At 37.8% G+C, this 17172-nt stretch overlaps 1 protein-coding gene across 2 annotated transcripts in view; it reads right to left on the reverse strand.

The window, feature by feature from the left end:
• TRPS1 (transcriptional repressor GATA binding 1) overlaps positions 1-17172 on the reverse strand; it is a 253774-nt gene that overhangs the window by 191943 nt on the left and 44659 nt on the right. For both annotated transcript variants that reach the window (XM_060127980.1, XM_060127979.1), the window contains one exon: positions 13452-14380. In XM_060127980.1, the coding sequence (XP_059983963.1) occupies positions 13452-14378 (927 nt within the window). In that variant the 5' untranslated portion in view covers positions 14379-14380. The remainder of the gene's footprint in view (positions 1-13451; positions 14381-17172) is intronic.

Here is a 17172-nt window from a genome sequence, read left to right on the forward strand (position 1 = left end):
CTGCCAAGTATCCCACATCCAAAAATACAATAGTACTTCTGCTTATTATGAAATCACTTGAATAATCAGAGCCAAAGAAATTCACTCTTCCTTATGCAATAGCAACTCTATGAGAGGCTCATTATGCAAAAATTTTTGGCCAAAGTACCTGATGAAGGTAAGTTATAAAAGTACTATAACTAATGCAAAGGATTTAATAATATATACTTTAAAAAAAAAAAAAACTACGAAGAAGACTTCCAATTAAAGAGGTTTTACTACTGTCTCCTTCAAATGCCATGCCCGCGGAAGCAGCCAAATCACGTGGGATTTCTTCTCACAAAGCTAAGGGTTGCCATCAAAACCAGGGGCAGCTGCTCAGAGATTACTCAACGCAGGCGTCCTCCAAGGAAATCCTCTGTTCAGTTCCTACAGCAGTAAGGCTGCAAAGATGAAGTCTATCTTTTGGGTAAAATAAAGGTGCTAAATGACCACACAAAATGGCTTATGGTTAAAGCCCGAGAACGCACAATTAGACTGAAAGTAAAATGAAATCATCGGTGGGCTTGAGATCTTGGTGAAGGAGGGTCGATGTGAGGAGTTTAAAATGTTTCCTCATCTAGGACAAATGAAATAAAGAAAACCTTCTAGGACTTTATTTGATTAAGGCTCTGTCTCATAGAAAAGACTCAGCCCCGCCCATGAGCGGGTCATGGGGAGAGTCAAGGGCCAAAATAAAATAATTTCACCATGAAAATCACCAGAGCTCTGTCTTCTATCCAAAATTATAAAATTGTGTATAGTGTTAGGGCAATGAAGGCCTTCAAGGGGCATTTTATCTAAACCTCTTCTCTGGGTGAAGAACCACATCAGGCAGCATGACTAAGTGCTAGCATCCAGCAGCCAAAATTCACTGTTTAGAAGAGTTTTTGACAGAAATGCTCCAAAGGGGGAGAAATTTCCTCTTTCAACAATCAGGGAATTTTTGAATTTTTCCAGCAACCAGATGCAACAGATTAAGCACGTGGCATAATCGTGTTCTTCTTCCACAGCTGCTCAAAAATGACATGTGTGATCACCGCTCACATCCAAATCACTCCATGAGAAAAGTCTCGAGCATCTCAAAATCATTTAAAAGATTCTCCTTAATATGCAAATAATATTCCTTTAGCGCACTGAGAGACACAGTTGTTCTCTACTATACAGGACTAAGATTGAAGTCCGTTCTGTCACTTAAAGAGAGGTGTGACCTGGATCAAATTACTTAACCTCTCTGGCCAACAGCTTCCTCACTGGGGGCCACCTTTAAACTTACTTCCAATATTACAGTTGGAGGAAATGTGCATGAACACATCAACAGCTCATTTACTATACATTAAGATTAATAAATTATGAAGTTCTCCCACAGCCGTTAATCGAAGGATGACAATGTTCCACTTTAAACAGTGTCTATATTCACCATGGCAAACACCCAGATTTCAGTCTGTTGACAGCAGAGCATTATCTAAAGCAGAAGGGCAAGAATGGGGGCACCCTCCTAGGCAGGAACCTGACAATTAATCATTGGTGTAAAGGATGTCAAAGTCAGACTACACAAGCTAAGTCTAACACCATTCTAACCTAACACTTTAGTGACCAAAGCAAATAAAATCTGCACTGAAATGTAATGCATAATATTGCAAAATTCATCCATTTCCCAATTCGCTAGAGGTGAGAAGAACCTTGTTTTCAAAAACAAAATGAACCTTTCAAGGGATGCCACCTACTCAGGTACTTGGTTCAGGAACTTCAACTTGAATCAAAAGGAGCAAATTCAGAACTATCCCAACCTTCTCTAACGTGAGCAAAGAAAGCTAGTGTACAAACTCCAGAAATGGAAATTTGCTTCTCTGAGCTACCACATTGCTTCAGAGCTGCTGAGTTTCCTTAATAGAAAATGTTTTTAACTTCTGCTTGTAGAACGGGGATTCCTGAGAAACCATGACACATCATCACTGTTTCTTTGATTTTGCAATCTTCAGGCCTCACGTTCCATGTCCACACTGAGAGGGCCGAGCAAAGAGCACATACAGTCTTAAAAAAGCCCTAAACTTATGATTTTGAAGGGAATTTAAAGCATCACAACATCCCTTCCAGTATTTGACATCAACTTTAAGAGTCAGAAAATCCATGCTAAGAAAGACTAGTATCAGGTGAAGAGAACATTTCATACCAAAAACTGCCAATAAATCATTTTGGTCTGGGATTAACTAAGCTACTATGAAAACTGAATTAAATCTTTAAAGTTGGCAGTGTCTATGTGTCTAAAGGTTGCGTGTTTAGCCAACGCCATTGTTTAGGATGCTTTTAATGGTTATATACTTTATGCTGAAAAGTGCCTTCAGACTCCCCCCTGCCCTTTCAAAAACCAACCAAGCAACCAAATAACACAAGGATCTAACTTAACGGCAAGAACAAAAATACTGACACTTGTACAGATTATCTATTTGCCTTCCTGGTAAACAGCAGTTAATCATATTAGTATTACATATTATTAAAAGCTAATATAATATTAGAATTACACATCTTACATATTATAAAAGCCAACTTCGGAAAACATAATTACTCAGCGTTCTATTCCTTTTCTCTTTCCAAAATAAGGTTTTAAGGTTACATTTGTGGCCATTTCTATGCTATGTCTATGAGAGATGTACCTTAAGTCATGGTGAAATATGACTGTTGTATCATTTAACTGAATTCTGAAATAAATATAATTTATTATTTTAGGACACCACACCTAAGACTAAACCATACCCATTTCATGCTCATGACCCACGAATGCTGACTTAAAACAATTCTTTTCTAGGTTAGACCCAAATACACAGCAAGAACAGTTAATGCAAAATCAATGTTTTGCAGCAACAGTTTATTTCATCTTATTGCCAGGAAATAGCACCTACACATTCAGAGAATTATTTCAAACTTTCCAAACGGTTGAACCCAGCAAGGAATAGAAAAACTTATTCCCTAGCTATGGCTATACTAAAAAGAGATCACAAGCAGAACAAAGAATATAAACTTCAGTCTTTCTTCTTTTGCTAACCAGAACTTTAATGAAAACCCATAATCCAGTAGTGCCTTTGATACAGATATCCACATTTAAAAATTCCCATTAAACTGCAAATTCCGTTTGGACTAAAAATTACACCTATTCATTCATCTACTTAGTAGCTACTGGTTATTTAGCTTGTGCCAATCTCTGTGACAGACATCAGGATACAACAGTGAAAACCTAGACCACAACTCTGCTTTTAAATTACTTATACTTTAAGATCAAAATTTGTAGGTGGGCTTCCCTGGTGGCGCAGTGGTTGGGAGTCTGCCTGCCGATGCAGGGGACACAGGTTCGTGCCCTGGTCTGGGAGGATCCCACGTGCCGCGGAGCAGCTAGGCCTGTAAGCCATGGCCGCTGAGCCTGCGCGTCCGGAGCCTGTGCTCCGCAAGGGGAGAGGCCACAACAGTGAGAGGCCCGCGTACCGCAAAAAAAAAAAAAAAATTTGTAGGTAAAATCCTTTATTTATTTGTATGTATCTTTACTTGCATTTGTTTGCTCCCAAGGGAAGTTCTCAAGCTAAATCCTGTAGAAAGACACACTATTTAACCTTCTGGCGCCTCAGTTTCATCATCTTTATGGCTATAAATAATATTGTACACTTTGCCATTTTATAGGATTATCGTGAGGATAACGTGAGAGAATGCATCCAAAAAGTGATTTGCAAAAGTCTACATGACTGCTGTCCAACAGAACTCCCGAATTGACGGAAATGTTCTGTAGCCTACCCTGTCCAATACAGCAGCCACTAGCTAAGTGCTACTGAACACTTGAAACAGAGCTAGTGCAACTGAAGAACTGATGTTTTTTAATTTAATTTGTCGTTCTTATGAATTTTTCATAAATTTAGTTTTAATGAATTGGAATTTAAATAGCCCCATGTAGCTGGTGAATACCATATCAGAGCACACTCTACAGTATTATTCACATGAATGGGACTATTATTTAATAAAATGAACTATCTCTGAATTTCTCCCACCAATGAAATGAAAAGACTAAACAGAAGGGGAAGTGGTAAAGTCAAACTCAAATACATGTCACCCCTAGTATTCTTAGCTGTAAACGTAAAAGTTCAATTCTGTTGTCACTAAGCTAATGCTTCCATTTACATTCCTTCTTGGACTGAAGGAATGGTATTACATTCATCTTTGGAAGTAAGCAGGAGCTCAATACACTTTGGTTGAATGAATGAACTAGTTATTGGAGATGTGAAATCTCCCACTTACTTGGGCTACAGGAGCTATACTAATTCATGGCCCTATTATCATTGACTCAACCTGACATATGGGTTTCTTCAAAAAACAAGACAAATGGCATCTTTCAACCCAAAAACAAACGACTATGGGGTCATTCGCTTGTGAATTAGAGCTATACAGAAACACCCAAGATACCTGTTAAGGCATGAAAAAGAACAAATTTTAAGTTGTTTTCCACTGATTGAGCACTGTGATGTCTTTTTATTCTATTTTAACCTCAGTTCTAAAAACTCTTCCTTCCATGTAGTTTGTTCCATGTGTTTCATTTATAATTTATCTACATATGGCTTTTCACAAAAATGTTTCACTATAGAAGTTAAAAATATAAAAGGTTGGCTTTTTTTCAAGGTCTTTAACCTCAATTTAGCTCTTTCCTCCTAATAATATGGAACAAAACCTAGTAAGAATAGGATCTAAAAGAATATGTCACAGGGAAAGATCTTCTAAAGCCTCAGAACTCTTAAAATGACACTTTAGCAAATGTACTTATTTTCAATGGAACAAAAAGAGTTGTTTGAACTAAACACAAACTCTTCCTCAGATGTGGTTCATACTCAAGGACTGTAATTGATAGCAACAGAGACAATCAGGAGGGTACTAATTTAAAAGGACTTGAGGTTACAGGCTGATCGTCAAAAAAAAGTCAAACCACGACTGTAAAAAACTAAGTTGTTAAAAATCACTGTTCAAATACTGAAGTCACAAATAACGTGAAGAAATCTGTCAGGGCCAATCTTGGCTGAAAATAACTAAATTCAAAATCTATGTGCTAATCTACATAGGGAATGTTTCCGCGTTGCACAGTTCTTTAAAACACACTGCAGAATATAGAGTGTGCCTCAACAATGTATCTTTGATGGAAATTAAGTATTTAAAAATTTCAATAACAAATCTAATTAAACGGCAGTCAGCTCAGTCACATGCTATCATAGCCTATTCTTTGTGTCGCTGGTATAAATCCCATATACATCTTTGTCATTGGATTTATAAGAGCCAGCTAATTTTTGGGGGGGTGAGGGCAAAACCTAAATTGGTAGAGGTGCAAATATAAGGATAAAATACTGCTTATCCTTAATTATCTACATTTTTATAATAAATGTTTTGTAGTACAATAATAAACAGTCTATCCCAAACTGGTTTTCTTATTTTACTCAGCATAATATCAATCTAATTTTCTGTGGTTATTTGGTATTTGGACAGATAGAAAACGGGTAAACCTTAAAGTCTGTCTCACTAATTTAGAAGGTAATCTTTTAGGGGAAAATATGCAAAAGAAAACTGAAAATGCAGTGCAAGTGGATGATAAGACTGAGTACGTTATCCACAGCGTTCCTCTCCTCCAGCTGATCTGCCATTGCCGCTGGCTCATAATGGAGATAAATAATAATTGCATGTTTGTTCTAAAGAGGGTCTTAATGCGAAAACAGAGTTGAATCACTGTGGAACATCCTTCCTCCAGGGAAGGGTGATTTGTGGCATGCTTACTATGTGCCAAGCACTGGGAGACACAAGGAAATGACAAAGTCCCAAACCCCCAACGTGTCTGCATTTTAGTGCATAAAGTTCCCAGGTAAATAGATGACAACAGTGGAATATGTGCTTCTGCTGAAAGCTGTACCAAGTTCCATGACCACACAGAGGAAAAGCCCCTAACCTACACTGACTGGTCCACAAAGACTTCCGGAAGGAGGTGACAACTGAGCTGTGGACAGATGAGTTGGCATTTGGGATGAGCCTCAAAGGCAGTGATCTCAGAAAGGTTTCTCAGGTGCAGGAAACAAAATGAGTAAAGCATAAATGAGGATGAAACAGTGCAAGTTGCTTTCAGGAAATGTGGAGGAAGTTTGGGGGTGAGAGAGAATTTGGAAAAGTGGTGTCTTAATTGAGTCTACATTGACTTATACAAGTATAATTAAAACGATCTACTTTTTTATAGAAAGTAGACCTATACTTCCTACAGAACACAGGAAGACAGATCTCTAAGTGAAATTTTTAAAAATTAAAGGAAGGAAGGAAGGGAGGGAAGGAGGATGGGTAAGAGAAGAGATGGAGGAAAGGAAGGATAAAGAGGAAGCAGGGAGGAAAAAGAACAGAAAGAAACAGAAACCAAAGGAAGGCAAGAAGGGGGAGGAAGGAAGGGAGAGCAGATGAGAAGAGAAAGAACAGAAGGGAACAGAAAGAGAAAGTAAATAAGTAAATAAACCACTAAGAATTTACTAAGTAAACATTAAGGGTGGTGCCAGGGGCGGGGCAGGGGCGGGGCGGGACCTCTCTGGTGGCGCAGTGGTTAAGAATCCACCTGCCAATGCAGGGGACATGGGTTCGAGCCCTGGTCCGGGAAGATCCCACATGCCGTGGAGCAACTAAACCCGTGCACCACAACTACTGAGCCTGTGCTCTAGAGCCCACGAGCCACAACAACTGAACCCACGTGCCACAACTACTGAAGCCCATGCGCCTAGAGCCCTGCTCCGCAACAGGAGGAGCCACCGCAATGAGAAGCCCGCGCGCCGCAACGAGCTCGCCGCAACTAGAGAAAGCCCACACGCAGTAACAAAGACCCAGCGCAGCCAAAAATAAATAATAAAATAAAATAAATTAAAAAAAACAAAAAAGGGTGGTGCCGGGGAAAGAATAAAGAAGGAAAGACAGGACAAATCACTCCATTGTTTGGAGAGAGATACAAATCAGAAAGACATCCAGGAGAACTGACATTTCCGGCCTGACTGACTTGAAAATGGGAGTCTAGAAAAAAGGAGAGGAACACAAAGTTGTTTTAGGGAAGGAACTAACAACTTTACTTCTACACACGTCGACTTTGAGATGCCAGTTGGAATATCGAGGTGGAGCTACCTGCCCATCAGCTGGCAAAACAGGTCTCAGAACAAACGACTGTTTATTATTAAGATTCCCAATATGTTACTGGACTCATGAAAGAATGCAGGTGTTCTTTATCTTACATCAACAGGTCATCTAAATATTAAAGGAGAATGGCTGGACAATTAGACTCTCTTTGAATTCTCAAGCCCCTCATGGTAGTCCCCAGTTTCTTCACTTTCAGCATCTGGGGACCTCACACAGCTCTGAGCATGGCTGGGGAATGAGTACACTCAAGTTAGACAGTCTAAAAGTATTCTGAGTTCCTCTGCCTCCACACCCATTCCATTACTTACTCAAAGGCAAAGAGTAAAACCTTAATCACCCAGCCTTGGAGAACATAAATGGAAGCTGGGTGCATCTCCTTAACACTGAATCTTCATAGAAAAACCAACCTAAATTGTGCCTAGTAATCAAAAGAGGGGAATACGATGCTCAGACCATCTACTGAATCATAAAATCCTAAAACGAAGTCCTTCAAACAAGGGGGCTATGAAGTAAATCAAATACATGGATGACGTGTCCCTTAATGTGGGGATAAAACATTTCATCCTTAATTGATAAAATCAAAATTTGGCCCTTATGCACTCTATCAGAACTAGTTTCTGCAGCCAAAGTACCAGTGAAAATGAATCACAGTAATTAAGAAAAGACAAATCAGCAAAATTAATTCTCTTTTCAATGATTTCAATTATAAGCTAGTAAGCTCAAATAAGGCAGCATTACACTCCAGGGTTTGGATAAGAGATCATCTCAAAGAAATCACTGAAGTCCCCAAATTCAATGCAATTCACAGAGTATGCATCAAACAGCCCTGGTGTACCAGTCTTATATCAGCTCCCTTACATGCGGCTGGTCTGTCTTCCGTTGCTTTTCTAGTTGCAGTAAACTCAGTCTTACAACTGGGAAGGCCATATATTATGGTGGTTGTGAAGACAACATTCTGTAGCCTATTGACCCTGGTTTACACTCCATTTACCCCACTTCAACTCTGTGAGCTTGGGCAGGTTACTTTCATCCCTCTATGTCTGTTTCCTCATTTTTTAAAATGGACATAATAGTAGTGTCAACTTCAAAGGTTTTTATGAAGATGAGTTAATTAATACACGTAAAGAGCTTAGATCTACATATACACGTAAGAAACCCTTAATAAATGCTAACTCTTATTAGGACTGAATCCAAAATTGGGGGAAAAAACAGGACATATGTGTAATTTTGATTATGGAAGCTAAAAAATAAAAGAAGGATAGATAATATTTAAAGTAATACAGAAAAATAAATTTTATATTTGATTTCCAATTAAAATTAAACACGGTCTTCTCTGATATTCTAAACATGCATAACATTGACTTTAAACTTTAGAATCATATGATGAAGAATTCAAGAGGTCTATGGTCTAACGATTTTCAGACACAGACTCCAGGAAGGAAATCAGAAAATGAAAGAGAACTGCTCTTTTTTCCCACTTTCCTGGAGTTAGCATACTACTTATGTATCCGTGTTTCCAACAGCTGTACATATGCTATAATTACAATGACCCAAGAAACAAAAAGCACTGAATAATCTGCTGACGTGATATGGTTAGCAGAACATGCCATGTGGAGATAAAATTTTTATTGAGTTGAATAATGCTAAATTCGATTGAATGCACTGATAACCATGATTCCTTCTTCTAAACATTCTGCTTAGAGAGAAATACGGATATTCAAGAAAGTGATACATGTTCTCTAAACGATGGCAAATAGACTGAATCAAAGAGGGACTGACATTTATCATACTGACCCTCTTGTAACAAAGCCAAATGGAGATTTAACCATCATGCAGGTAAAAGGATTAATGAAGATGGTCAAACTATTCCATCCGGGTGGCTACATTATAAAGCTCAGCTATCTTCATGATGAAAATAACCTGGTAAATGCCAGAACATTGCTTTGCTTTTATGGCCTTAGGGTGAGCATATGTTTTATTTTGCACACTTTATTACTTGTTAAAGAGACACGGTCCTGAAAATAAGTACGAGTTCATATGCCAAACATTCCATACTCTAGAGAGAGTCTGAAGTGATTCAAGTCTCATTCACCAGCGTTTCTAAAGAGCAATTGTCCTCAACTCAGAAGAACAAAGCAACAGAACCTGCTAAGATCTACAGCTTCCCTCCTGCTCCAGGATCAAAGGAAACGGCGAGGCAAAAAATAAATATTTGGAGGTTAAAATTCAAGAAAATTCAAAATAGACCAAAACGAGATGAATGTTCTCTGGATTTTCCTTTTTTTCCAGACCAAACTGTAACCCCCCGTTCACATGAATGTACGGGCACATGTTAAGAATCTATAAAGCTCATGGACTTAAATATATTGAAAATACAAACACAAAAGATGACTTCCTAGCTCAAAAAATCTGTTCTTCCTGCTTCTAACATGACATATTGTGCAACTCTGATAAAAAATATTTATAAAACAGAAACTCAGTGCTCCTAGCTCAAACACAAGACAATCACTGAGATTCTTCTGTTAACCTTAAAATTTCATTCAGGGCCAAAATGAATTTAATAGCTGGCATCCTGTAGCTCCCTTCTTAGAGGCCTGAATAATGCAGAATAACAGGAAAGGTTTCCCAATATGAAAAGGCACCATATACATTGTGAGCATTTATAAACTTGGGCTAGCTTAAACACTTTCCCGTGGGAAGCACAACTTGACAAGACTCCGACTTTTATAACTTGATCTGAGGGCTAAGAGCTCCCCCATAAAGATGATGCAAACACCCTAATGCACCACACATTAAGCCCTAATGAAACAGCAAAGTCCGAGTTTAACAATGCAGGCCTCCGTTCAGCGATGGTTTAAATATAAGCATAATAAAGCAGATTAGAAAGAAAGAGGCTGTAATTACTTTCTGAAGAACTCAATCTCTTGTCCTATTATCAGTCTATACGTGAGCCTCAAGGGCTGAATACAGGTAGTAAAAATTGCATGAAGGGCTTAGCCACCATGCCACAGCCATTCTTTTTAAAACTTTAAGCACAATAATTGATAAAACACGCAGGGGAAATTTAAAAATTGAGAAACTAACATCTGGGCCAAGTCAATGAGTCCTAAGCTAGCCATTATATTTTTCCTTATTTTTTCTTGGTAAAGGTCTGTATCTCTTCTGATTCCAGGGCTGGGTATGCTACCTCATGGTGTGTGAGGGATCTGAATTCAACAGACTCAGAAATGACTGTCCAGATTTTATGATGGCTCTTTAAAATGACCTCCATTATCTGGCCGGGGCTTTGTCGATTATGAAGGACAAAGAAACGTTGTTTGACACTATTTTTACAAATTTGTAATTCTTTGACTTCATGATGTGTAATAAAACTTACACAGAAGTGGATACCGTCAGTAAAAGCATGTCAAAACTTCCATTATTAACTTCAATATAGGTCAAATAATCTGAACTTGGAACTAGAAATCTTAAAATTTGTTTAAATTATTTCTTTTTCCCCAACCGTATATCTCATGTTTGCACTCAAGTCAGTTTGAATTATTTAAAACCATCCATGCCAAACCAAAATATAGATCAAAGCCACAGAGTTCTTAAGTCCTCTACTTCTGGTTCTGTTCCTTTTTTCTTGGCCTAAAATGTCATAAATCTATCATTAACCACCAACTGTCCTGAATGTTAAAAAAAAAAAAAAAAGTTTAATTGAAAAAGATTAATGAATCGCTCATCTATTACTTCAACTAGCTTAAATTACAGATTGGTATCAATAATTCCTGGAATGGAATGATTATTTGTCTTTAATCCCCGTATTTACCAACATCTTTATCAGAATACACACAAGCCATTAACTTGCTATCAATTTCTGACAAAACTGCATTAAAGAAATTCTGAAGTCAGCATTTTACTTCCCACAGCTTTTAGTCTCCACACAGCTCACATGCAGGAAAGAACCTCTCAAACGGCATTTCAGCAACACAAACATATGCGGGTGAAAAAGGGGGATTTCATATGCGCTTTTATTCAATGTACGCATATAGCAAAGCTGCCTGATATTTATTTCAGCATAAAAATATTAATAAGTTATTTATCTTCAGACATGTTTCTGCATCAACATCTGGTGTGTGTAAAGTATTCAAGATTAACATTTGGCCTAAAGTACATTTAGTGTGCTTTTCCCAAACTGAAGAAAGTTAACTCTCTTTAGGCTTCTTTTCTCTCTCCAATTGTTTCTTCGAAAGACTCAGTCACTTTTTCCATAGATCCCTGTTTTCTATTTTTAGCCATATTATTTCTCTTTGAAAAAAAAAATTGATTTTAACAAGATTATCTCCCTCCGTGTGATTTCCTACCATTTCTGTCTTCTTTACTGGGCACTGCTGCGAGGATTTAGGAGACAGCAGAGTCTAGGATCAGCTGTTTTATTTCTAGTTCTATTAGTTCAAACTCAGCTCCCACATCTGTTTTATTTCTAAAATCGCTGCCCAGGAAAAGTGTCCAGCTCGTTCTACCCAAACATAAACTTTACTATAAATAACTAGGAACCTAACAAATAACTGTTTGGGGGAAATGGAAGTGTGTTTAAAAATCTGAATTCTTCCAAACTATAGGCCCTTAGTAATCTTCGTTTTAGAGCCTTCCTGACAGCCCAGATCAGCTTCCCTCAGAAGTTGTCCCCAGAGTGAACAAACTGAAACCCCGGCCGGAAATCCAGGTATTAACATCATATTCCTCGCTAATTATAAAACACCATTTCACATACTGACATTATTCACTCCTTTTATCTAAAACACGTATTTGCTTTCCAATCATAGTTTGACAGCAGAATGTATCTGACACAAGCCAGTGAAATGATCTTTAATAAGACAGCAGTTCAAAGCATGTAGCTTTCATGCATAATAACTATGTTGGCTTAATTTGCTGCACCACAGAAATCATTCTATTTGTGGAAATTCACAAAGTAAGATGGAATTTTGAGAGCTTTACAAAGATGAAACTGGCTTTTTAAGAGTTCTTCTTTATCTCCCTTAAAGTGAAAAGATTGCCATTCTGACGTTTTTAAAGGACTTGGAAATTTCTCTTCTGATCCTTCTTATAAGTATTGCAAAATATATTCACTACTTGTTATTTATAACCCCTTCGCCTGTCTTTCTTAATTGGCACTAGGTCAAAAGAGAGGTCTAGAACAAATGTGCTGTAGCTACTGAGTTGATAAAAATGATTGATATTTTCAGGGATTGAGGAGGCCAAATAAGTGTGATGAGATTTCATTAGTTCTCAGGTACTTCTTCTAATCATTCCTAAAGAAGGTTAATATTAAACCTAATATGTTTTGAAATCACTGGCCTAATAATACAATAAAAATCTACAGACTGTAACAGAAACTAATACACTTTCTCAAGCTGATTGTCCGTTTCAACTATACTAAAATTGCTAAAATGAAATGAATACATTACCTAAGAGTCCGTTCTGCATTTCATTCTATTTGAAATGGTAGGGTTTTTTTTTTTTTATCTCACATATGCCTTAAGCTAACACAGAAGGGGTAGATCAAAAAGGTATGCCAGTTTTAATAAAAGTGGAAATCTAAATTACTACTAAATGCTTTCATAAATTATGATTTTCTTTAAACGCAGTAAGGAATGCTTTATTGGTCCACACCAAGGTCATTCTGGTGTCCCTAGTACTTACACTCACATTGACTTCTTTTTAAATCAATTTTTAAAATTTTATTTCCAAAGTTTCATTTGCAATTATGTTGCCTTTTCAGTAGTACATCTCTGCAACCATCAGTGTGACCCAACTCTGGTCCAGTTTGGCAGAGTGTAAAATTAAATCCTCATCCAAGACACAGGAAAGACCCTCCCTGAAGTGAAGGCTATAGCAAAAGATTTATAATCTAAAACTAGAACAAAGCATGAATTACTATCATGTAGAACCATAAAGATTAGTACCATTTTTGGAAGACTCTGAAAACATCAAATTACCATGAAATATGTCCAGAAATATGAAGCCAAGCTAATTCCATGAAAAAACTTTTCCCAGCCTAATAGAAATGTTGGGATTATTTTCCATGATGAGAGGCTAAAGATAACTCTGAATACACATTTGGATGAAACAGCTACAGAGTGCGTCTGTCTCTTCTGCTCCATTGAGCAGGCTACCCCTTTGGTATTGGGAGCTTGACTTTAACGAACATATAAAAATTCACATTTCGTTACTAACAACTTTTTCTGTACAAAGAGATCACAATACGAAGCACAAACCTGTACATCATAGGTCCCATTTAGTAAAACAGGCCTTGAGGAATTGATATCCTGCAGCACACCAGAAAGCACGGAACGGTTGACTTTCTGGAAGTCTTTGGAATGGCTGAACTGCACCATGTTATGAAGGGCCAAGATTTTGCTGTCCAGCTCAGCATCCTGCCTGGTGCGGTTATGCAGTCCTAAGTGATACTTTCGGAAGTGCTTAATCAGATCTGTGGGGTCGTTGCCATAGTAACCATATCCACAGATATTGCATTTAAAGTCCTGAAGCTCTGGAGACAGAGGTGCCGGGTCTGGGTTGTCATTTACCAGTAAGTCGGTTTTCGATTTATTCAGTCTCACACCCCCATCTGAAGGCACTTGTGGGTTTTTTGAGGCCACTGAAACTGGGCTTGAGCCTTGACAATTGGCTTGACCACTCTGCGCTTGCCCTGTTTCCTCCGTAGCCTTCGGTGACATCTTCTGATCTTCCTTTGTCTCCAAGGAGTCCCCTGATGGGGTGCAGGCCATATCTTGAGGGTCATCTGCCTCTGCTCTTTGAGGAGACTTCAAGGGCTCACAGACTCCCCCAGCAACTGGAGATGAGAAAGCCAACATATTTCTCTCTGTCACCTCATCATGTGGATAGGAGGGAAGGTTTCCTCCCTTACTGGGGCTTTCATAATTGAAGCCAGCCTTCTCACTCAGGATTGCGCTTTTTAAGTCCTTCTTACTGCTGGAAGACGGATCTTGGACATGCAAGCTATGTTCCTCCTTATTATTTAGTTCTGCAGCATCACTCTGATCCGTGTTTTCTGACATCTGATCTACAGAAAATTCTTTGTTCTTTCCAGATCCCTTGCTTTCTGTACCGACAGGCTCCAGGGTCTGGCCCTCGCCTTCACTAGCAATGTTTCTCAGAGGGGGGTTCTTTTTCCGGACCATATCTGTAAAAATAACAAGGAAAAGGAAGATACGGGGTTAGTTGAAATTTGCAGGCATGTAGTCTAATCTAGAACATTTTACTTACTCTATTCAAGGCTTTTTTTAAGGCACATAATAAAAAATGTTCTCTAGGAAAAAAAAATCTGCTATTTTTTTTAAAAAATAGCAAAAACTTGAGACTGATGCCAACGATTTACATTTAGAATTATTTTTGTCACAAAGGGTGGCTCATTTGTTATTTTTAAATGGTTTTATGAATACCAAGGTGTTATTATTACTAGCTCTATCATTCCTATTACTTAACCTTGGCTGCCAATTATATTTTTTGCTCAGCTTCTTTCTTAAGAGTTGATAGATAAATGCTTCTATATTTATCTGTGTTATATACTATGTGTAATATGTACACATTATGTTTATAGAATATATACACCTGTTTATGTTTATAGAATGTATATTACATGTTTATTTGTGATACATATATGTGTATACAAACAACTATAAAGTGAAACTCGATATTGTTACACACTGTGCAACCAAGGTATCAATATAGTTTCAACCAAAATATCCTCATAGTCAAAAGACAGAAAGAGCATGTTATAAACAAAGTGAAAACTGCCCCTTTACTTTCAGAAATGGAGGATAACAAATGTTTGATCTCTGCCGTACCTATAAATTACTTTAAGCCCCCTTTGGGGGATTTGCCTGAAAGAAGGGGGACCTGGTACACATCATAGTGGCCAGGTTGGGTTTTACTAGGACTCCATCTGGCATGATGAGAACCCACCTAAGGCCAGGGTTTCTAGGCACAGCATGGTGGAAACAGTACCAATCCCAACATCAGGAGCACACTGGAAATTGACTAAAGTAAAATATTCAATTGAACCACGTGACATTGCCATTTCGTAGCTCAACATGGCAAACTGTTAGCAGTTTCCTATGGTCACCTTCACATGCTAGCTCAACTGTGCCTTTCAAGGTAGGGTCCACATAAGGACATTGTGGGGAGTCTAATGAATAAGAATTCTAAGGGTATAAGGAGATAAGAAACAAACTGTACAGTGTCGATAAAAGAATGCAGTAACAAAGGCTTGTGGAGAACTGACTTTCATGGCCTGTGCTCCTTAATCCTCCAGCCGAAAAACTGCCAGGGCTATGTACGTCGTCACCCCAACTGTCTACTGGAAAAATCCACCTTATTTACTAGCTGACGCTACCACAAGGGCGAATTTAACAGAGTTAGTTACACCATGATTATCCAAAATGTCCTTAGAAAATCTAAATTAATAGCATGTTTTAGTCATTCTCATCTATAATCTCCCACAAGTGCTGAGGAACCACACTGGCTTTGGATATATGGGTAAACCTTCGCTTCTGAAAAGCTGGTCAAGCAAAATTTGTGAAATATGAATCACTGAACCAAGATAATGCACTAGATACAGGATAAGGAATCAGTTACAAGGTAATAATTCACTTTCTTGAATAATGTCAAAAATAGTGTAACTGTACTTAAGAGAGTATACTGCTCTTCTTATACACCAAGAACGTTAGTCATCAAAATATCCACAGAATCTCCCACTTGGAACGAGAACCACCACCAAAAGAAAAACCATTTGGAGTTTCCAGTGAAGGTGATAGTCATGAGGCGTGTAAACCTGCCCGGCGTGGGGGCAAGGGAGGGAGTATGGTCTTCACCTTGGTGTCATGACCATTAGCTCCTAAAATTAACTAAGTCAGGTAACCATCGTTAGAAAAAAAATGGAACACTGGCTAACTAATTTATCTTCTAATGTTTGCATTTTAATGTCTTATCTGTTGCTGTTGACATTTTAGACCTCTATTCCTCTGTCAGAACAGCCAGAACTTGGGAACTTGTACCAACACATGGAAGACTGGAGGGCAATTTTACTGGTGGTCAACAAAGGGAAAACTAAAAGGGAAAGAATAAAAGGGAAGCTTAAAAGAAATAAGTTACAGTCTAAAATATAAGAGTTTGAGTCAAAAATGTACTGTTCTAACTTGGCCTATAGAAAAGGAAATACTAGTTTATAGAGTATCAGTCATTCCTGCATACAAAAATGTGATGATTTGGTACCGCATTTCATGCATTTCCCTCCAGAATTTCCTGTTTGTTTGTTTTTCCACTGGATTTTAACATTTCCTCCATCATATAAATAAAATCTAACAGTGACGCACCAAGATGAAATAAATAAGGCTACACAGAAAAAATAAAAACCTATATGAAAGGCAGGATTCATGAAGAAAAAAGGATGAAATAATCCAATTCATTAAGATTATCCTTCCATTCAAATGAAAAGAAAATGGTTTATGTCCGTATATTAAGGTCAAGGAGATGAGAAAAACAGCGACATCTTACACAGCAAGGGAACTAAGATAAAATACTTAGAAATGAACAGATATAAATATGTCAATAATTGAAAAAAATTAATGTATTTTCCAGAACAAAAAAGTTGGATCTTGCTGATTTATTATCATCATGAAGAACAGTAATGGGTCATAGTTTAAAAACTACTCAACCAACATCTATAGTGACTGAGAGAAAATATAATTTGATTAAATTATCATCCTTTCAAATTTCAGTTCATTCTTTCACCCAAGGACAGACCTTTACAAGCCATATGACTCACTGAATAGGGCCCTTAATAATATACATTGCAAAGAATGTTAAACTGCTAAAACTTCAAAGAAGTATCAGAGAGGTCATTTGGGTTTTATTTTTTTTTGTTCTGGGGGGAAGGGGCATGTTCTTTTTAGCTGCTTTTAAAAATAATCATGG

This window comes from Lagenorhynchus albirostris, chromosome 17 (genome assembly GCF_949774975.1).
Source record: "Lagenorhynchus albirostris chromosome 17, mLagAlb1.1, whole genome shotgun sequence".
Classification (NCBI taxonomy): domain Eukaryota; kingdom Metazoa; phylum Chordata; class Mammalia; order Artiodactyla; family Delphinidae; genus Lagenorhynchus; species Lagenorhynchus albirostris.